Source organism: Melospiza melodia, chromosome 11 (assembly GCF_035770615.1).
Source record: "Melospiza melodia melodia isolate bMelMel2 chromosome 11, bMelMel2.pri, whole genome shotgun sequence".
Taxonomy (NCBI): domain Eukaryota; kingdom Metazoa; phylum Chordata; class Aves; order Passeriformes; family Passerellidae; genus Melospiza; species Melospiza melodia.
The window spans coordinates 25135846-25158967 of record NC_086204.1 but is presented as its reverse complement, the minus strand read 5'-3'; the positions used below and the strand labels follow the sequence as shown (position 1 = coordinate 25158967).

The 23122-nt window shown below is 40.4% G+C and overlaps 1 protein-coding gene across 9 annotated transcripts in view; it reads right to left on the bottom strand.

Moving 5' to 3' along the window:
- Positions 1-23122, bottom strand: part of ELAVL4 (ELAV like RNA binding protein 4) — a 64907-nt gene that overhangs the window by 29238 nt on the left and 12547 nt on the right. For 8 of the 9 annotated variants that reach the window (XM_063166080.1, XM_063166078.1, XM_063166087.1 and 5 more), the window contains one exon: positions 13039-13279. In XM_063166080.1, the coding sequence (XP_063022150.1) occupies positions 13039-13279 (241 nt within the window). Of the gene's footprint in view, positions 1-13038; positions 13280-15178; positions 15199-23122 lie in introns of those variants that run through there. The other variant, XM_063166088.1, reaches the window with a different exon arrangement.

Here is a 23122-nt window from a genome sequence, read left to right as displayed (position 1 = left end):
CATACATTTAATGTTCTGTAGACTATATTATCCTCCTTTTTCTTTTTTGTTTGCTTGCTTTTATCAAGTTTCTTTAAATGCAAAACTGGATTTTCAGCATGGGTGTGTTCATACTACTGCAAGCAACTGATTAAATAGGTTTTGAAAAGCTACTGCTCCTGACATACACAAGACAAGCGAGCTCCATTTCTGAACAAATACTTGGATTTTGCTCCCCTCAGTTGACATCTCTTGCTTCCCCTTCTTTTCATCTTCTCCTCCCCCTTCCTTCAAGGAGCACACAGCCTCTGAATTAGCAGCTGTTCCGAGAGGAGCAGGGCTGCACTCCTCCCTGCTTTGTCCCAGAACAGAACAGGGACTGTACTATAAAAATCCAGTGTTCTGGGGACAGGCATGAATGGACAAGAAACAGCCATGACTTGTCTATCCTAAACAGTAAATTCAATGCTGAAGAGATGACTTAAACACAAGAATGCAGACATTAGAAACAAACAGGCTAAGTGAAAACAAGACTCAGTGAGAAAAAGTGAAAACAAATAGAACCAGAAAAAAATCCCCTGAATGATGTAGCAGCACATAAAAATGGTTATCAGCAGTGTGGAAAAAAAAAATCTGCAAAAGGAATTAAAGAAGTCACTGCATTATATTAACCATGCACGATGCTGTAGGAAGCAGTTCTCATCCCAAACAGGGGATGTCACACTGGGGAGAAAGGACAGCATCACTGGACAAGCAGTACAGAAAGAATGGTAAAGACCACAACTCCAACAAGGAATGGATGCACCAGAGAAAAGGAAGGCAACGAACTGAAGGCAAATTTCTGCAGTCACGACATTTTAAAAATAAGACCTAATGCTCAAGAGTGACTTAAGATACAAGCTTAGAAGTGTTCAGTGCTAAAACACTAAAATATGGTATCCTTTGATGAAATCTGACCAAAGTGAGATACAAAAGCCTATAGATATTTCAAATGTGTAAAGACTATGACTGAAGATGAAATATTAGAAGTGCTGCTTTTAATATTGTTACTCAAAAAAAGATGAAATTACAGAAGGGTAGAAAGAATCATTGTCTGGAACCAAAGAGAAAAGGCACTCCAAGAGCACGAGCCAGCAGGTCACAGAAGAGGCACACGCTTCATTACAGCACATGTATCTTCCCTCCTGCACATCATCCCAAATGCTGGCACTTCTGAGATTTAGATGAAAGTAGAATGCGACTAAAAATTTAATACTGAACAATGGACCAGAAGTTGAAGGCAAACCAAAAGAAAGAGTGATTATTCACTGCTCAATAATTCGGCTTCAACCAAAGGCACACTAAGTTCAGAGCACAGTGAGCCCATACTGCACCACATACATGGTTTTGGTGCAAAATGTACCAAACTTGTATGAAAAAGGGCAGTGCCAAACACCCAGAGTAAAGGTTGTGAGAAGCTCCACTACAAAATTATGGCAGTGAGTGGTAGAAGAAAGGGAAAACAACAGAACCAGGAGAGAGCTTGCACACAGACCAAGGTTCGTACTTTCATGAAGTGTCAGAGAACTGCAGAGTGGAAAGAGTCCTGGCTCAACAAAAATCTTGGTTCATAGGCTAGAGATTTTAATAAAAAGGCCAAAAACATACTCTACCAATAAGAAGGAAGCAAGCAGAAAACATGGGAAAGACACAGCCAAGATCTGGAAAAGCCAGTGCATCAGCAAGCTTGGAATAATTTCATATAGAAATGGCGGCAGTAATGCTTCCAGTCTAAAGGAAATGGCAGAGGAACATAGAACTGGAAAAACAACAAGAATATGTTTTGCAAAACAAGCATATGAACCAGGACATAATCTTATACTGCAACATCAATATCTGAAGCCTGTTTGACTGCAAACTCAAAAGGCCCTGGTAATTTTGTCATTAAATGATTTAATTCAGCGACATTTAAGGTTTTGTACCTCAGCCTCTGTCAAACAGCAAAAAACAAAAGCCATAACAATACTAACAAATTTCACAGTAATTCAGAACAATGACTCTCAATACCTGTTCTGTCTCATCAACAGCCTACTAATTAAACTCTGAGCTCTACTAACCACTTTTTCCAATGCACAGAGGAAAGTAATTTATTACAGACTGAAATACAAAATTTAATATTAACAACACAATTCATGACTGCAGCATTTTTAATCTGATCAGCAGAAACATAAATAAAAGCTGCAACCTGACAGCTAAGAAGGTTAATCTGTAATAGTTAGATTTACGTAGATGACTTTACACAGCATCTGGAAAGATGCTGAGAAAGGTAAAGCTACTTCATCATATTCCAAAACATGCTACCTATAAAAATTTTGCTATGCACTGATATATGGACTGCAGGGAGCCTCACCATAAATTTGTTTCAGCTTTAAGACAGAACCTCCAAGAACTTTAAAGCAAGAGCAGGAATTTAAGTTGGGTTTCAAATGTTTAAAACATTCCTTTTAGGTACCTGCAGGTAACAAAAGTAATGAAAACCATTTCAAGGAGAAAATATTATGACTTTGTGTGCACATACTACTTAGTTCTATCACTTAATCTTGGTAATTTTTTGAGAAGAATATTAGCATGAATATGCTCCTCAGTAAATTTTCTCCAGCATAAAAATTCTGCTCTTTTCAAGATGGCAGATGTCTGCCATTGTTGGCTAACCACCACTAAAAAACAGGGCAATTCCTGTGATACACAACTTTCACAATATTAAGCGGGTAGGTGGTCAATGAACTTGTTCCTTTTGTTTCCACTTTGGCAAAATACCTGACCTGGAGCAAGCCAGTGCCTCAATACTACCAACAACCAAAATGAAGGCACCAGAGCAGCTATTCCAATGCAGCAGAAAGCATAAGGGAAAAATATGTTACCAGTCAAGCTCCCAAGCTGTTCATGTTTGGGGCTGGGTTTTTGGAGGTTTTTTTTTGGTTAACACAAAGTGGCTTCCAGAGCAGGAAAATGTTTAAAGAAACAGAACTGGGCAAAGATATGCACTGGTAAATAGAAATGACACAGATACAGCAAGTAGGAGAACAGAGGAGTCTAAAAAAGGAACTGCTGGAGAATACTTCTTGTTACATGTCCTATCTTCTCATGCCCTACCTACCATCCTCACAGCCAGCAAAGTCAATACACCCCCTCCATCCAGCCAACAGCTTCCCAGAGAAGGAGGAGGCAGCCTCATTTTTTGGGTCCTAGAATTCTGCAGCAAGAGGAAGGGAGCCTGTTGATACCTAACTTAAGGTGCTTCCAAATGTGTGTGAGCACAATTATCTGAATAGGGCAGCAGGGAGATTAGAGCTTGCACTGCAGGAACAGCAGTCCCTCTAGTACAGCAACAATTAATCACACTGGCAATGCTGCCATTTGTTTGCTTGCAGGTGAGTATGACGCAGCTTTTTGTCCATCTGCTTTTGCAACACCCCTTGAAAATCATCTAACTGGAAAAAAAAAAGGCAGTATAGGCTCTTGTGAATAAAAGTAATAGGTGTTCAGGTTTTTTGCCCCTCAAGCTGATATATTCCACTGATTAAACAGGTGCTGAGAGTCATAAGAACAGCAGAACTGTCAGAGCAGAGGTCTGCCTGGTCCAATATCCTGCCTCCAGCAGCACCTGCAAGTCAGGTACTCGCACTGAAATTCCTAGCAGGGACAAGCAGCAACATCTGCAAAGTCAGTGATGGATCCTGCTCAGGAATGCAACAACATGCAGCAGTGAGTCAGCCAAAGCAGTGTCAGCGCCCAAAGCCAAATAAATGGACTGGCCATGATGCTTGCTTTCTCTCTTCTCTTTTCATAGAATGAGAATTTTGCAGGAATAAGAATGTAGAGTGACCATGAGATTGTGGCATCACAAAAATGGGAAACATGGTACCTGAGCAAAATCTTTCTTAACAGATGTGGAGAGATTCAGAAGAGCCCAAACAAAAGTCAGGCTGTATCACAAACAGTTTGAAAAGTCAGAGGCTGCAGTACCCTATCAATGACTATTCCAGGAATGAAGCACAGGACATGAAGAGAATGCTGATGCAATCCAGAGATTTGTTGGCAAAGACTGTGCATCAGAGCAACTTCCAATAGCCCAGATTCCTGAGATGGTTATCTGTGCTGACTCTGAGCACAGGACTGCCAGTGAGCTGCACACAAAGGCTGCTGGACTCCCAGCTCAGGCAGCAAGAGAAACCATGTTTTATGCAGGAGAAAAGAAGTGGTGAGCAGTGTTAAGGGTGTAGAAAACACCCTCTCCATATGTCCTTGTGTTTAACAGCAAAATTAGAAGTTAAGAAGTTTTAACTGTAAGTCAGTTTAAAACTGTGTCCTAAGTTTCCAAGCAGTGAGATTGAATTTCTGAAGCTTTCTGGAAGCAAAGGAGAAAAAAAAGGATTTAAGGTCAAGCAAGACCTCCATGGAGTAAATATCCCAAAAGGAACTTGGCCATTGACAAATTGTATCTCATTTGACAAATAGATAGCAAAGAGGTTGGCTTGATCATGCAAATGGGTCTTCCCTCAAGTCACAGAATAACCCCAAAAGCAAAAATCTGAAGGATGTATTCTGAGGGGATGGAAACCGAAAGATGACTTTGATCAGTTTAGGGACTGCACACAAACTGAGGTAGCAGAAAACAGAGGAGAGGCAGGAATGCTGAGGACATCCACACTCCTAGGAGCAGCGGATCCCAATCCCGGTCTGAAAGTCTCAGGTTGACCATTCCCAGAAGCAAAGGTGAAGATCACCATGGCAGAACTCTTTTGGCCGAAGAGAAAACAAACAGCTTGCTAGGGGGAACTCAGCTGATGATGGATCAGCTCTGCAAGACAGAAGGGACAAGGACTCCCTGGCTCACTGATTCAGAGAATGAGCTACTGCAGGTAGGTCAAGCAACCCCGGTCACGAGTTTACTGAACACCCTCTGAAAGTCAAGAAGAAACTCCACAAGCAGTGTTGGTGAAAATAAGGCTTGTGAAGAGGGAGAGCAGGAGGCAGATCAATTTCCAAAGCATTTGGACTGGTTTTACACAGGTCACTTCTGCTCCTGGACAAGCTGTGTAGCAAAAGCACAAAGGGAAGCAGGCAGAGGTGACAGCCACAGTACAGCTCACAGGTATGGCTGGAGGGCAGAACTCCTTGAGCAGCAGGGAATGGAGAAACACTGGGAAAATCAGCCTTGGAGCCCTGACAGGTACCTGGGTGTGCTGTCTGCTGCTGCCCCACAGGACCCTGCCTCAGCAGGGAGTGCCTTGCTAGTGGGTGACAGTCTCCCAGAGCTTTCCTGGCACTCATATTCCTTTCCTCCCCTTTCTCCTTCAGCTAAAAGGAAAGAAAAAGTTACAGAGAGAACCAGCTGTGCAAAGTGCTGAAGGACAGGGTCTGAGCTTCTGGAAGAGAGGGCAGAATGATCCAAAAAGGAGAGAGAACACTGCAAGTGAAGGGTGGAGTGCCACCAAGAGAGGGTTGCACCTGAGCCATTCCACTGGCTGTCCCCCGGCAGATGGCTTCTCTTCAATGCAGGTGACAGAAGAGATGGAAAAAAGGCTCAGAGCAGGAGGTCAGCAGACACTGGAAAGCCTCACAAGTAACCTTGTATCAGGAGGTCATGAGCTCAGAGATGCAGGCTTGTGCTCTTGAGGAAAACCACCCTGGTAATCCTTCCACACTGGGCTTGATAGGATGGTGATGGTATTTACTCAAACCAAGCAGCAAAAACTGAAGAATACTCTAAATATGCATTAGAGGCATTTAATACACTGCAGAAGCAGCTCAGGATTGAAACCAGTCAAGTTAATTAGAAAGCTCTTTTGCAGCACAAGGGCCATGTGCCTGCTTGCTCTCTGCCTATTTGCCCCAACACTCATTTCAATTGCTTTTTTCCAATAATCAAGAAATCAAAATTCTTTTGTTCGCTGGCACAGAGTCTGCACCAGGCGACTGCAGAGAAGTGATAAAGAAAATGATGGATGCTAATTTGACCATTCTCCTCAGTGTTCAGCACAGACATCAAACCACACAAAAAAACATTTTAGAGATCCAGCACTGAGACACTCGCTACCATTTCTGTGTCTCCTCCCCCACAGTGCTAAGTTCAGATACTTAATGCAAATGTTCATTAAAATAATCAATATTTGGGGATTGTCTTGAATCTGCAGCCCTTAAAATAGGATATGCAACATGGAAATTACGTTTATCTCTGCTCCAGAACAGAATATACTTCAGGAAATAAGCTGTAAAAATAACTAGGCTATGAAATTAAGATCAATTTATCAAAGGTCTTTAATAACATTCAGAGCCATATATTTAGTCCTTTAAAAATAATTCTAGATTTCAAATTTAAAAGACTCTGAAACATGTCTGCTTTTCCACATATCTTAATATTTCATTCTCTGCATAAAATGAAAAACTAAGGCATAGTCTGTATTCCATCTGATGAGCAGAAAGAATTTTTTCTTTTCAGTTCCAAACTACATTATCTTAGACTTGTGCTTCTTTGGGCACTTGACTTTCAGGTGCACTAACACTGCTCTGACCACTCTTTCCTTATTGCATTGCATTCAACATAAAGAAGTAACTTCCATACAAATCTCCTTTACCTAATAAATACAGTGGGGCCAACGTACAGTCACTTCTGAAAAACCTAAGGCAATTCACCTAATTTGGTATTATTTTGTCAGACAAAAGAACCCTAGCTGAATACTTTGCTGTATAAATATTTTTCTTATTTCAGCAAATAGCAAGTCTTTTGCTTTCAAGGAAGTCAAATGCAAGAACTCCACAGCTTCTTACAGAGATTCCCTATACAACCAATTTGAGAGGCACTACAAAATATGACCTTTAAATGCAATCAAGCCAAATACCAGAAATATATATTCAATTTATGGTGAACACCACTGCATGAAATAATTTTCCCCGTGTTCTGAAGGACTGTATTAATTCTCCTCTTCTACCAGAGCAATGAAATTGCTGCTAACACTCAGTCCAACAAGATCTGTGCCAAATAAATGATCAGAGATCAGTGACTAGTTACCACTGCTTTACAGAGAATTACTAAAACCCCTTCCAAGTCAACAAGGGAATAAACTACCTCTACAAGGTATTTTTCTCCTAAACCCTGTTATTAGGTGGGCTTATGCTAGGAGGCATGAGTGTTTACATACTTTCTAAAGAGTTTATAAGTCTTATCTAACATAATCCTTGCATTCTATAATCCTATCTGTTTAATGTATTTTGCGTGGGGAAAACCGCTGGAACCAGGAATATCTCAAAATGGAAGGCACTTCAAAAGCACAATCAGTGAACTGGACATCAAATGCAGAAGCAGTTCATGCTCAGGTTAGATTTCCAGTGATCTCAGATCAGGTACCTTAATGCTGGGTTTCACTGTAAATGATATTAATCTGCATATGGAGCTTTTTTTCCTTTCCACAGGACACTTTTGGCATACCATTTTACAAAACTATTAAAGAAAAGATAGATGAAACACTGCCAGCCTTTGTATGTGAATTTATTTTTCAATGAATATATGTTCTATCTGCAGCTTCTAAGCATAAATAGCTGTGAACTATTTCCCTTAAATAAAAATAAATCTTTTTTCCCCTTGACAAAGCCGCACAATTTCACTAATATCTCTGCAATTTCCAGCTTAAGTGTTTCACTTGCAGACTTGACCATGCGACAGTTACCTATTGTCACAAACTGCCTTACCAAAGGCTTGTTCCCTAGCTATTTTTCCCATTTTTGCTTTGTCTCTTTATATTATGATGAGATTCCAGATCTCCTTTGACTCCAACCCAGATGGACCCACTGGGACCTCCTGGTTATCTACTCTACCATGCCTCAAAACCTCCAATTAAATACATAAAACTTGGCTGCTGCCAACACTGGGCCAATACTAGGTGATGTCTGCCTACCAGGGAAAGCTTCAGGGTTTTCCTGCAACTGCACAATTGCCATTAGACCCCAGAAATTCCCTCCTGAAGAGCACGACCATTCCTGCTTGCCTTCTCTCCTGCCTCCCTGGGCATCACCAGTGTGCAGTTAATGGCTTCTGCCCCTGAGGATACACAACTTCTCCATCCCTTGCTTTCCAAATGCAGATGCTGAAATTAACGCTGCTTAATTAAGCTCCAAATTTCAGCAAACTGCAAACTTGCAGCTCTGAACAGCATGTTCTAGATAGAAACACACTAGTTCCCCATCATTTGGTTAAATAAAATCTGGGTCTTTGCTTTTTACAGCAGCAGCATTTTAATATGGGATTCTTACTTTACAGGAAAGTTGGAAACATTTTTTTCTACATAGCACATAATACCAACTCAGTGTGGACAAACTTCTGGATTGAAGGAGCAGAACAGCCTTCCCAGGTCAACAATTTATTGGTTTCCATATAGGAATGAGCACTGCACACTTCTCTTGTGAAAAATACCTTCCAGTACTGTCATAATACTGCAGGATTTCTGATTCTGCCATTTTAGTAGGTTTTGGTTCTTGGATCCTATGCTTGAACATCCCAAGGAGTAAGGAGTAGACAATCCATAACTTCTAGAGAAGGCTACAGGTAGTCAGTATTTCCTTCTGTCCTTTTCACTCATTGATATTTAAATTATACTTACTATGTCATGATTATTTCTGAACGGCAGTTTTAATCTAAACCTGCATCAGTAATATTATAAATATATGAAACTAAAGTGAAAGGGTTCAATCTTTGTACATGATCTTAAAGGAATTGAAAATTCAAAAAAAGAACAATTAAAAAAACCTAAATCCAACAGAGTTATATTCTGGGCAGAGGAACAACAAAGTTCCTGATTATACATGCAAAGAACATCAAATTGTACCACACAGTAGAATTATGCAAACCCTGCCATAACTTAAGGGATGCACAGAAATCTTGTATCAATAAGTATTCTGCTTTACAACATCCCTGGATCATTTGAAGATGCAAAAGATTTGCAAGCCAAAGATTTTTGGATACCAATCATTTGAAGATTCAACGAGGTAAGTTCCTGGGTAAATTACAGAAAAACAAAAAAGGAAAAAAAAACCTACCAAATGAATTAAAAAACTAGTAACAAACATCCCCTTCTCCCACACACAAACTATGTCAACAAGGACAACTCAGAGGGCCAGCAGCTCTTACAGTATCTGACGGACACTACGCTGACTGGATCTTTTGTTTGCAAACACAGGACAAAACAAGTTCAGCATTTCTTCTCTGAAAATTCCCATGAATTCAAGCCCTCTCCCTCAAGCAATGAAGATATTTGTCACTGGTTTTCTTCAGACAAAATAAGAAATAAAGAGCATCTGCAACACACTCTAGCTTAGCATTTCTGGTTAGTGCTGAGCCTCACTCGCATCCATCTGAAGCCATAGGTTTCCTCCCTGAAGTCACCTCCTCTCATCTAATGCTGTTCTAAAATGTTTATGCCACTTAGCTGGGTTTTTTTTAACCCAAGTTCCTTCTCATTTTTTGAGCGCAGCTGATTAAACCTGAACAACTGGGTTGTTGGACGAAATATGCTGTAGCTATGAAATGGTACAGCAGGGACCAGTTTCACTGTTAATTTAAAACGCTAGAATTAATTAGGTAGTGTAAATGAAGAATTTAATAAGCACACTTTACAACCACAAGTTCTGCTTTTATTAAACACCCCTGCCAAATGAAGGCAACTATCTTCAGTCTTGTTTTTCCTTGTCTCATTCCCTTAAAATCTCTGCAGTGGAAAAAAAAAAAACCCCAAACCATTTTTGCTATTGCAACCCCTCCCCCATAATTAAAATGTATGCCTGACTTCCATCTCCTCTCTCAAGTCATTAGCATCTTTAAAAAATGCTACTGTATATCCTGCCTGTTCTGAGAAGCTACCAAACAAAACCCAAGTTTACGATTTTGGTTTTGAATACCAAATTAAAGGCTGTCTTAGAAGCTGTCATTCCTATTCAACTCAGAGCGGTGTACTACCAAATTAGCATAGTTTTTTAGTAAAGGAATATGCTTGTTTTAACATGTGCCTTCCCAAAGCGAGGGGGCAACTCCATAAACCAATTTTATTAAAAACTCCTACTACTGTTCTAAGGCTGCAAAAAGACTTGGAGCAGATGACTACTCCTGTCATTGTTTAACCAAATTTAAAATGAATAAGAGCTCAGGTTATGAATTTTATTGGAGAGATCCAGTATGTTTAAAAAGACTTTCTATGCCTTTTAACTCCTTGAAAAAAACATTTCAGAAGACTCAACATTATCCTGAAAAAAAAAAACCCAACTTTGCAGCTCCTTGACAAGGGAAATAGAATCTTTTACATGAGCCAATTCAATGCTACCTATCTTCAGAAATACATTTGAGATTTTCTACTATGGTTTTGCCAGGAGAACTATTTAATCATGATTTGGTTTATGACCTTTTCTGTTTTTCTTGAAGCAAGCTCTCCCTACAACTCTTTATTCTGACTTTTTTTTGATTTGCCTGATAATTCAGCCCAGCAAGAAGGAAGCTAACTTACAATATATGAAGACAAACCAGACTTTTAACAGAAAGAACAGCACATTTTTAAAAGGCATAACAAAACAGAGCATGCTTAGCTTAGATTTATTAAAGCCACAAAATTTTCAGCAAAAACAATGACAAGTCTAAAAGCAGGCAAAATCTGAACTGTTTCACATCTTCACTGCGGAAGCAATAGCTTAAGACTTCACTGGTTTTTTTTTTTTTTCAATATAGCTTTCACTGCCTGAAAAAAATACTTCTATTGATTTTTAATAAGGAAAAAGCAAAGAACCCCTGAAAAGCCAGTCATTCCTCCTGCAGCCTACTGGCATACCTCTATCCCTCCCCTCCCAAAAAACCAGTCCAGGGGCCTAATGAAGAGCATGCTTACATGATGATCCAGAGAGATGAGCTGGCTGTGACCTCAGTGCATTTCCATTTTGTTACTCTCCATGTTCTAAGAACCTTAAAAACATGAACTGCTTCTGGCAGAGGACTGAATTTGATTTACTAACTCTGAATTCAATGTGAGGAATGAATATGCATCCTCAAATTCACTAATGTTGCACAATGCCGTGATAACAGGCCTGAAAACCTTGGCAGATGAAATTCTGTTTTCAAAAACAGCACAGATAATTTAGAGCACAATTTTTTTTTGCAAATATGGCTCTTTTGTACTTGTATCACCTCTTAAAACAACACGTAGGGGTAATGTCCTCAAAGCATCTACACAAGTTTTTTTTAAAGAATGGTTCCTTTAAAGTATTTTAGTGATCAAAGATTTATGCACCTTGTATGGAAAGAAAAAGCACAGGCAAAAAAACTACCCAAGAATGTGTCAGAAGATCATATAGCAAATTTCTCATATCTTCAAACAGAAAGACAAAAGCCTGGAGATGGAGTGAAACAAAAAGAACACTGTTCCTTGCCGATGAAGTAATGGCTCTCTGTCCAAAGAAATTCCCTATGAAAACAACACTGAATATCTTAAGTCTTGAAAATTTATTGTAAGAACATCATCATGAATTTGAGGGATAGAGTAAGTAGTAAAAGCTCGTGAAACACAAGATGAAAATTCAAGCTAGGCACCCTAGACTCCTGTAGATGAAGGTTTCACTTCTGCCTGAAATAACTGAACTAACCTGCAGTTAAATTTTTCAGATTATTTTCAGCCTAGAAGAAAAACAAAGGCCTGTAGAAAAAAAACCCCAAAGTAAATAAAAGTCAATTCCATTTTTCAATCTTCTTTTCAGAACACCCGGAGCTGTGGCCAAATCAGAAGATTTACTGCAATAGATACATCATGGTCAACGTGCTAAAGAAAGCTCTGCTGGACTACACTTGTGAGGACTCAAGCTGCCCTGCAGCTACTGCCATTTGTTATGTGCCTTGTGTTCAACCAGAGCAGTGCTGTGTGTGGGGAAGTAAACAAAAAAGGAACATTGCATGTTGAAAAGCACTAAGCAGATCATGCTAATGCTGCCAGTACAATGGCTGCCAGGATGTTATAGAAGCAGGTATGAAGATTTGCATTTTAATTCCTCATCTTCCCATGGTGCCTCTTCCCACAGAGCACACCCCCAAGTTGCCAGAAGAGCCTCTGAGGGGAGCTGACTCCTTTTTTGGAACCCTTTCCCTCCCAAGGCTGCTGCTCTCTGTGCTAAACATAACAGCACTGGTGATGCACTGAACAGCAGTGAAATTTCAGCTGCTCCCACCTACGGTGTGAGTAGACACACAACCCAGAAAACTAACCTATAAAAGCTGATTGTTCATCCCATCTTGTGCACCAGTGGATTCCTGGCTGCAGCATCAAGGATGTGGATCAGGCCAGGTGCATCTGCACCCATGCACACCTCCTCTAGTGACAGTGCAGACCTCTCCTTGTTGAGGCAGCATCTGCCATGGGAGGCTGCTATTCTGAAGGCACCTACCAACGGGCACCACTTCATATGAAAAAGGATCCCTGCAAACTAGAATGTTTCTGGGGACCAGAGTTAATTAACTATTATCTAGAGCTGTCTGAATGAAATCCAGAGCAGTGTGTCTCAAGTATAACCCAGTGCTGCTCCAGAACACCATGGTCAATAAGCTGTGATGGACATGCAGAACCACCTCACTTTAGAGTGGTCTTAAACAGGCTGAAATTAATGAGGGGAAGCTCAAATGGCAGAGTCAGAATTAGGAACCATCATTTGGCTCAAGCCATTCAGACCAGTCCATGTTAAATAAAAATGAGAATGAAGAGGAAAGCAAGGCCACTGTCTAAGCTCTCCTGCAGGAAGCTGCACGGTGTGTTACACACATGCAGCCTGGCAATGTTCAGACTTCTCCCCCAGATCTGTAGACGCTGAGAGACAAGGGGCTTCTCAGCTGCTCTAGATCCAGTGTGCAGCCCTGAAAACAAAAGGCTTGCCCCTGAAGTTAGGGAATGCAGCAGATGCAGTGCCTGTGTTAGCACTTGCAATACAGCAGCACCAGGGCTCTGCTGACCCCAAGCACAAGCCGACCCTTACCAGGCAAACCCCACAACACCAAGCGCTTACCTGTGATTTTGTCTCTCACGAGCTTGCAGGATTCGATTTCGCCAATGCTCCCGAAGAGACTCCTGAACTCCTCCTGGGTCATGTTCTGGGGTAAATAGTTGACTATGAGGTTGGTTTTGCTGTCATCTGTAGCAGCCCCTGTCTGCATGGGGGAAGGGCAGTTTCTACTGTTGCTGGAGGGTCCATTGGTTGTATTGGAAGTAGGGCCATTCGACACCTGAGGCTCCATGGTGCTAATTATCTACAGCAAAATAAGAGAAAGGGGAAAAAAACCACCCTTAAGTTTCATAGATACAATAGCTATTTTTAAAGATACTCACAAACGAATGAGTAGGTAGCATTCATGGCCAATTTAGATACTTCAACAAAAAAACCCGGCTTGATTCCTCTGTTATTGTTGCAAAGTAGGTCATGCTAGTCTTTGGCTGTGAGCATATACTAAGATGCAGTTAAAAAAAACCTTTTTTTGTTAATGCGAAGCTGATTTCTGCTTTCATCACGCAGCCATTTTCACAAATGTAAATTTAAACCACATAAATTTAATTATAATTTAAGGTAATAATCATAATTAAAATTATAGTTCCATTAAATCAGATGAAGTAAGTGTATGGCTCTATATGAAAAGGTAAAATATTTTACCTATTTAATAACTGTATCACAGAGTGCAATGACAACAACATTAACCAGGCACAGTCAATCTGCACCATATCGTCACTCAGCTTGCCTTCAATTAATAAACTTGGTGTCCCAAGACATACCATTGACTGGTTCCAGTGATGACCTATATTCTCCACCTATATTTTCCACTAATGAACTGACATCTCTTTAAATAATAGAGCCCTGGATTTGCAATCTTCACAGATACAAAGGTCTTCAGATATTTACTATAACCAAAAAGGTTTAATCAAAGAAAGGCTTATCAGGCACAGGTGAAGGCTGCAATTATAACAAGCACATCTATCTTGAAACAGAAATCTCCAATTTTCACCGAAGAGACTTAAATAGACCTTTCCAAAAAACGACAAATAAGAACCCAGCTTAACAAAGTGTGTTGCAGGACAGTAGCCCCATTGTCACCAGTGTCACCCATCACGTGAGCAAAGCTGCCTGCATGTTGATCTGCAGAACACAAGTTTTCATCCCAAAACTGCACAGGCAGACAAAGGAAGCAGAAAAACCTGGGTGCTTCGAGCTTTTTCTATATAATTTACCTCTACTGTGGGTTCTAGCCCAGCTTCACTGTCCCCAGTGCTGCCAAAGGAAGGGACAGCTTAGCCTCAGTTCTGGATAAATTGAAGCAATACAAATGGTGGCTCTTGCTGCCTGCTGTGAGGTTTGTGATGTGCAGCTTCACTGGAATCGAAGATCATCCCTCAGATGGGCTCAGCTTCCCTCCGCCAGAGTCAGTGATGCAAACTGCTGCCCCAGGCAGGAGATTCCACTGCCCAGGGACAGCACGGGAGAACAGGGGGCTAAGGCACCACACACTCTGAACCTGGTATTCTGCCGATCCTGTAATTATTATAATTACTCAAGACTTAATCTGCTTTCTTTTTTAAATCCAGGGATGTACATATTGTGACAAATTAGGCCTGTAATTCAGGAGGATGGGGACACACACACCCCAAAAAAGGGGTTTCAATTCTAAAATTAACTGCATGAGGGTGGCTCAGAGTCTAAATAGGTTATATTCTGGCCATGTCTTTTTTTTTAATTGAAACGCTTCAGTGTTAGTTTAATGCCTCATTTAGGAAATAACCCTCTTTTTTATCAATGGAAATAAGTTTTGAATTACCATTATTTTTATTATCAAGCCCAGGAATAGCTACTTGGTTTAACAGCTTTTAAATAAAAAGAAGCCTTGCCACATTGTGCTTAACAGAGATGCCTTAAAACCACACAGCAGAAATCATTTTGAAAATAAACCGCACAAAAATAGTCACTTCTTGAAAGACATGGGCACATCCAAACCAGAATCCCCCTGCCAATTTTACCAGCCACGTGGCACCAAGCGCTGCTGGCATCCTTGGCCAAGCTGTGCCAGCCCCACACGCTCTTCCTTCAAGATTCCCCCTTCTACCCGGCATCGGCCATACTCCCTTCCCTTCTCCAAGCTAATTCCACCCATGTATTTACTCACACGCACTACTTAAACGCTTCAGATGCTGCTAAATCTGTTTAGCTCGGGATTCCAGCTGGAAGATCATCCCCTGATCTCCGCACCTCCGCGACCCCACGGCTCCGAGCTCCGCCAGCAGCCGCTGCGGGGCCGGGGTTCGCACCCCAAGGCGGCCGCGCTCCCGCTCGGCACAGCCCGCTCCTACGGCCCGCACCCGCAGCCACCCGGCCGAAATTTGGGGGAGAAAATCCCAGTCCCGACGCCAAGGCACAGTGAGAGGGTGAGTGAAGCAGCTGACATGGTTAACGGCAGCCTCCCGCCCGCCTTTACATCACCGGACCGTATTCTTCCCAGTGCAAAACCCCACAAGATGAGCTGCGGTTTTGGGGACTGATCCTGCCCCCCTGGAGACAGCAGGGACAGCACACCTCTGGTTTCAGTTTCAGCAGAAGCAGGACTTCAGCACCACTCACCGAGGAAGGTACAGCATCTATTATTAGCAACAGACTCAAAAGCTATCTATAGTTCCCCGCGGTAGACAATAACCCTGGATCTTTTTAAAATCTGTGAAAGAAAACAAAATTCCTAACTGCTCGGTGTCCTACTTAGGCATTTTGCAAAAGGTTTTTAGTTAAATTTTCAGCATTCATACTTTCCCCCACCAAGCAAAGGAACAGAATTCAACCCAAGACATTTAACACATTGAGAACATTAAGAGTAAGCTGCTCGGTAAAAATCTGTTCCTGAACAAGTACATTTCCTCATATACTTCAAAGTATCTTGGCATAAACTGATTTTGCACCAGGTGCCAGGTTTTCTTCCTAGTTATTCTCAACTCCAATTAGGTTTTCCTGATTTTTTAATAGTAGAACAGAAAATCAAGGCACTTATTTGCCCTTCAAATTATTGCCAAGTCATAGGTTACTGAAAATCCATTTGCTATACACATATTAAAAAAAAAAGATAATGGATAGAGAGAAATGTTGAAGAATTATGAAAAGCATTTCTGATAAAGGACTTCAGATTTTTTTTTTTTTTTACTGCATAATTTTAAGTCTCCATTTACAGAGTGATTTCTGTGCAAAGCAGTTCTGTAGCAGAGCTGGCATTCGAAGCTCTCACAGGCACAAAGGAATAACACTTCAGGTGTGCATTCTGACTCCTGCCATGAATAGAAACTCACATTAATTAATGGTAACCAAAAGGGAAGCCCTGGCTCTCCTCCCCAAACATTTGGTCCTGTCCCCGACACGCCCGAAGCTCAAACCCCGGGCAGAGTTCAGTGTGCATGCCCTGGGATGTTTATTGTCAAGCACTGGCTTTAATATTAAGTAGCTGTTGATTCCACATCAGTCAGCACATTACATAAGAGGAATATTATTTATTCAGATAGATTTCAACATGACAGTCGCTGTATGTTTTTTTTTCCTCTATGCACAACACTAAGATTTAAATTTTTAATTCAATACCTGTACCACAATGTGAGTATTTTTAAAATCAATACTCCAGTTTCTAGGGCACACAGTTAACTTTGTGTTTTAATTACTGGTAATAATTTTTTTTAACATACAGAAAAGTATTGGGCTGCAATTAAATTCTACCAAAAGACCCAAGAAAGCTCTAAGTCAGCCTAACTCATCAAGGATACATCTGGATATAGGCAAAACAAATGTTGAAAATTCAAGAGTGACTTAACACCTATGTTAATTTTTTAAAAACAAAATACACTGTTATCCCTGAAGGTATTCTTAAACCTCCATAAGCAAGTAAATTCAGCAATATCTGTGCTCTGAGCAACATCTCTTTTTGTAGACCTTTTCTGACCCAATTTAGGCAGTTACTACCGGTCCTGAAATATTACGGTGCAAATGTCATGTGTGATGACATTCACATGCTACTGGTATAAAGAAGCATTTTATTTTTTGGGGGCAATAACTTGCCAAACTCCCAATACTGCCACATGATACTCTATATATAGGGTAATAGCATCTTTGAGGAATAAACTGCAGTTATTGCTAACAGACATTTGATCATTTAGCCACCAATATTCTAACGCTGACAAATACTATCTGTGGTAGAATTTCAACACCGATTTAGTAAGTTACATGTTTCAAATTGTGCATGTATTTCATCAGACTCCTGCTTTAAAAAAATGACCATATCCTGGTGTGCTACTTTTCTCACTATGGTAATGTATCAGCAAAGTATGAGGTATTTTAGTTTGACAGATTTCACAAATAAATGCTTTGGGGAAGACAACAGAAGCTTTGCCAGTGTTTTGCAAAACACTGCTTACCAAAAGGCTTGGTATAAACCTCTCCCACAGAGTATCTGCCACAAATACCCATTAGAGCTACTCCTACATTACTAATGTTTCAGAAATACTTCCATCACATCTCCATTGTTTTTTCAATTAATTCAACTAATTTCAATTTATTCCTGCTAAAATATTAGCTCCAACAATAACGCAAAAAATACCTGTATGTATAAACAGAACTATTACAATTACCAACTATTACAAGCTGGAGTAACTGACACTAATCTTCACTTATTACAGTAAATGTGTGACATCCATCTACCATTACAAAGCACAGTTAATGAATCATTTGGAAAACTACCCACAGACTAAGACAGCCTTATCTCCCTATTGCATGCATAAGCAATAGCCAATGGCTTGGTAAATGCAAATATACATTTTTTATATTTACAAAATTCCTTCTCAGCAGTCTAAAAGAAGGGCTGCATGTTGAACTGAGGCTTTCACATATGTACAGCAAAAGGAGCTTGCATTCAGCAAATAGTCAGCATCCATTCCTGCTGTCTGGATTATGTATACTCTACTGACCATAGTCCACAATAAACAAACTAATTTTGCATGTATTAAAAAAAAAAAATCACAAAAAATCTTAAGTGTTATTTACAGGCACTAAAGAGGAGTATTTCTAAACACACCAGAAGCAATCTCCTCCTAAAATCAAAATCTGAAAAAAATTCTAAACCCCAGAAAATTCATGCAGACATATCCATTTTGAGGACTCAGAAGTCAAAAAAGTTAGCTATGAATAATGAACTGTTCACAGCACCTAAATGCCAAGAAAAAAGATCATGGCAAATTACACCTCATGAAGAATTCATGAGGTCTAATTTTATATTATTTCTAAGTGTTCATTAATGAACAAACTCAGAACATTCTCCCATAAAAAAGAGTTTAGATAAATAATGCAAAGCTCTTACTTTATCTAAAAAAGCTCTTTAATTAGCATTGCAAGTTGTTTGCTTTTACAAGTGAAAACAAATGGTGCCATGGCAGAGGTCCCACAGCCATCTCGTGAAAAACGATGACAAAAGAAGAAACAAACAAAACCTCTCAAAGAAAATAAATGTAGATTCACAAAGGTTTCCCTCATACAATGAGGGAACGGGCTTTAACTCCCTGCATATCTGCTCTTTTGAATGGAAGTCAGCACAGTACAAGTCTGTTCCCCCAGAAGTTTTCTGCAGGTGAGAAAATCCCCATTTACAGGGGCTGCCCGACCAGCCCATGCACAGCCTTGCCATCTGCTGAGCCATGAATAGCCATGCCAAAGCCAGGAGGCTGATCCATGGGCATGGAGCACAACACACAAACACATCCAGGCCCCTCAGCCCTGCTCCAGCCCAGGAACCCCAGCCCAGTTTAAAATGCACCAAACTGCTACTTGCTCCATAAGGATTTAGCACATTTTTTCACAGAATGAGGCACTGGATCACAGAATGTTCAGGACACATCATGCCACCTTCCCATCAGAGTGTTAAAGGAAAAGAACATAAAGTGATTTTAAGCCTTCCTTGGTTCAAAACCACAACTGCAGCCAGAGCAAGAAGCAGGTGCACCTGGACCACACGTGGGCTTTTTCTTAAGTGACCTCAGGAGCAGCAAATGATGCTCTGTGTGCAGCTCCAGTACAGATTCTCTTAACTGTAACAACTGTCAAATTTCACTGTCAATTACATTTTTATTAAAGCTTACGTACCTCACAACTAGACTTTGCTATTATTTACCTAATAAATACATCATGAACATGAAATAAAGGCGGGAAATGAAGCTTTTTAGTCTATCTGCCTGGAGGCAAACCCAATACCCCAGAAACAAATCATTATCTAACCCTCCGTATTTTGACATGTTCCCCACTCACACACACTTCTACATGCTACATCTTTACCTTCCTTGGAGTAAAAGTCACATTTAATATTTTAAGTATAGAAACAGCTGAAAGTCTCAGCTCAGAAAACTGGCAATCTCTGGCTCTCATGGCACAGACACAGCCGTCTTAACTTGCTTTCAGAGTGAGCTGCACTCAGGTTGAAATGGCATTCAAACACTTTCAGCAAATTCACATTTATAGTGCCACAATAATTGTGCAGAGCACAAAAATGATCCAAATGGAGACAACAAATGCATTCATTTTAAGACGCAAGCCTCAGTTCAAATAAAGGAGAAAATTATTTTCTTTAATAGCTAAATTTATCCTAAACCAGTCCATAATAAGCTTTTTCATGAATATGCTAAACCAAAATAATCTGTCCCCAGTCTGCAGTGAAATGAAAGCAAAGTTTACTGGCAATATTACTTGTTATCACTGCAGTGCCTGAAGGTCATAACCCACAGCAGCACCAAGTTGAGCTGTACAAATGGGCAGTAAGGCAGGGACTGCTGCTCTACCAACACAGTGACAAAAAGCAGGCAAAACCTGTTACTTTTTATTCCAGATTTCACAGAAGTGAAATAAAAGTCAAACCAGATAAAAGTATCTAAGCAAACTGCTGAAGTTAAACAGGAAGCTGTGACAGCCCTGTAATGCACCACCCTACCCTCAAACCTGGCCCACTGATAAGATACCATTCCTAACAACCTATTCAAAAAGAAAACCAATATAATAATGATGCACTAAACTACAGGTTTTTTGAGAGTTTCAGATGTCTTCTGCTCCTACAAAGATATGGGCTCTACAGTTTTGTATTTGATTTTAAGAACAAAAGGGAATGAGTAGGCAGCGAAAAGTATGCACCAAAATAAGTTGCAACTGTTTCAACATCAACAGCTACTAATTGAGCAGTAGGGGAAAACACTCCTGGAACTACACATCCAGTAACTACACTGAAGATAGGAACAAAGGCACCATACCACATACTTTGCATAATCTCTTACTCTTCCTGCAGGTACTCTGGGGGTAAGAAATTGGAGGAGGAGAACTACAATTATCATTCATAGAGCTCAGCACACTGCAAAGCTCAGAGGAAACACACAGGACTGGGGAGCAGGTGCACAGACAAGCACTCCACGCACAGCAGTTTCTGGGAAGCAGAAATGGCACATTTATAAGGACAACCATGTTTGTCCAGAAGCAGAATATAGTTATAATTCTGTGTTGTGTATTACCTCAGCTCACAAAATATGAGATGCTTTATGAACTTCCACTGAGCTTTACTTGCAACTATTTCCAGCTTTTTCTTTGCCTCGTGCAAAGATTATCGGCAACTATGCCTGTTGGAAACATCAGAGGTGCTTGGCTCTATTCTTCAGTGTTCTCCCAGTATCTTATTGAAGCCCACAGCAACAGCACTTGGGAGATGGTGAGGAAGAAAGTGGTGTAATAGGTGCTGGGCACAGAAGTTTCCTTCTGTCTCTGGATCAGGGTCGTCCTTTTCATTAAGACAAACTGACTTTTGGAATGCCAGCCAGTTATCCCCTAGTTTATTTAGAATGGTTTCACCAGCATATATGATAATTTCTACCATTAAATGCAATTCAGACAGGAAGAGGCAGGAAAACATAACCTTGACTTCGCAGCACTCAAACAGCACTCTGGAACACAGCTTTGGAGAAAGGCATCACCGAAAACACCAGGAGAGGAAAATGGATGTGTCCTATTAGATGAGGGACCCAACCAGCTCAGGTTAAAAACCCCTATAACCACTTGGATCCACAGACCACAACAGAGGCTGGTGGCAGGGCTGTGTCCTACTTGTGTCCTGGGCCAGGCCACCAGTGGCTCCTGCCCACCCACGTCTCTGGGGGTCACCCGCCGCCTCTGCTCAAAGGGCTGCGCTATTTTCGGACTGAAATAAAGACAACACGGTCAGGCTTTCACTTCTGAAGGAACATCTATTTCTTCTTCAATCGCACTTCTACTTCTGCCAAATTCATACCAGGCAACCCGGTGCCTAAAATTTTACAAGAGCTTTATTTTAGTAATTTCATCATTCCAGATTGCTTCTTATTCCCTCCTGTCTTTTCACTGAGGCTACTACTTGCTCTCTCAAGACTCATACGAAGGCTAAAGGAATAAAAAAAAAAAAAAAAATCAAGTCTCAGCAAAAAGAGCTCTTTGATTGACACTCCAAGCCAAAATTTGATGAAACCATCTTCTTTCTCCATGGGCTGCAGATATTAGATACCACGAAGGCAAGAGGTCTCCCAGTGACTGCACTGTCCCTCTTGAAAAAGAGACTGTGACTAACAGAAACCATGTTTGAAATAAGTGTTAACAGGGTGATAAAAAAAACAGATATACCAACAAAAACAGTAAGGACATGAGGAAAACTGAAATACTGAAGAGGGTCTCTCAAAAGCCTACATATTAGACAGTAAGAACGTGGAAGAGATCAACACTTAAGACATTCTCAGTCTAAAGGACATGCAGCCTAAAAATACACTGAAATGAAAGCAAAGGAAATTGAGAGTCTTTTTATATTTCTGGTTACTTTCTGAATTTTATTTTTAGCTCAGTTTTGTTTCCTAATCACTACTTACTTGTTTGGTTTACTGACTCTATTACTGAGTTATATATTGCTAATCTGTAGCTGAATTCTATTACTGACTTGGGAATATGTATGTGGCACTGTGTACTGACGCACAGATTCCCACAGGGACGTACATGTTCATGAAAGAAGCAGACAGCTGCAAGTCTTCAGCTGCTGTAGACCTGTCACAATTCCACTTTATGCTTTTTTCCCTTTAAGAAAATAATCTAGAATCATTTGCAACCCCAGAGTTTAGTCAGTGAAACCTGTGTTATGAGCCATACTGAAACCTAAAAGCATCTACTTACCAGAAGGCAAAGCAAAGCAAGGACAGTGCAGGCTCTCCGTGAAGCCTAGGAAGATCCAACCCCCCACTGCTGTTATTTCTACTGAAGTTCTAGAAACAAAAAGCTGCAATTTTCAGAAGCCCTTAAGCAATTTAATATTCATTAAAGTTCACTGCAATAGGATTTCAGCTCCTAAACCATAAGCTCTTCTGAAAACGTTGCCCATGTATTTTTCATGCAAAGCCAGGCTTCTATTAGGCAGGAATGGATGGCTTAGTGAAACACACAACCCAACCAAGATGTTTTAAGGCTCTGTCCTCAACAGGATGTTAATGAAGACACACTGCTAAATGCAATTAGGAAACACTAATCAACATGTGTACATCTCAACTGCTGGCAACACCATCTCTATGGATACTGCAGCTTGCAGGTCTAAGCGAGACAGACCCCAAAATAGAAACTATGATGTTCAGCTAAGTCCTATCTCCATCATAAGAAATGTTTGCCTGCTGCAAGCTATCATCGTTTCTCTTAAAACTTAACCAGATGAAAAATAACAAAGAAATTTACATCTTTACCACAATTCACCTGCTAGTCTACAGCTCTGTATCACACTAGCATTGCTTATGGAAATAACCTTCTCATAAAACATAAGCATTCTTACTTCTGTAACATACCTATGGTAGATAAAGTTACAATAAATTACTGAAAATAATATGCCATCACCATCTTAATGAAAGTGAGTGGATACTAGAAATTTTAAGTTTGAGAAGCTTCTGGGAGCAAAATAATCAGAAATCACCTTTGAGAGAACAGAGGTAGCTGTTTACTCAGATGGTCTCACAAAGCTACCTACAAAATGGCTTAAATGAGTAAGTTTTAAAGTACTGCATGG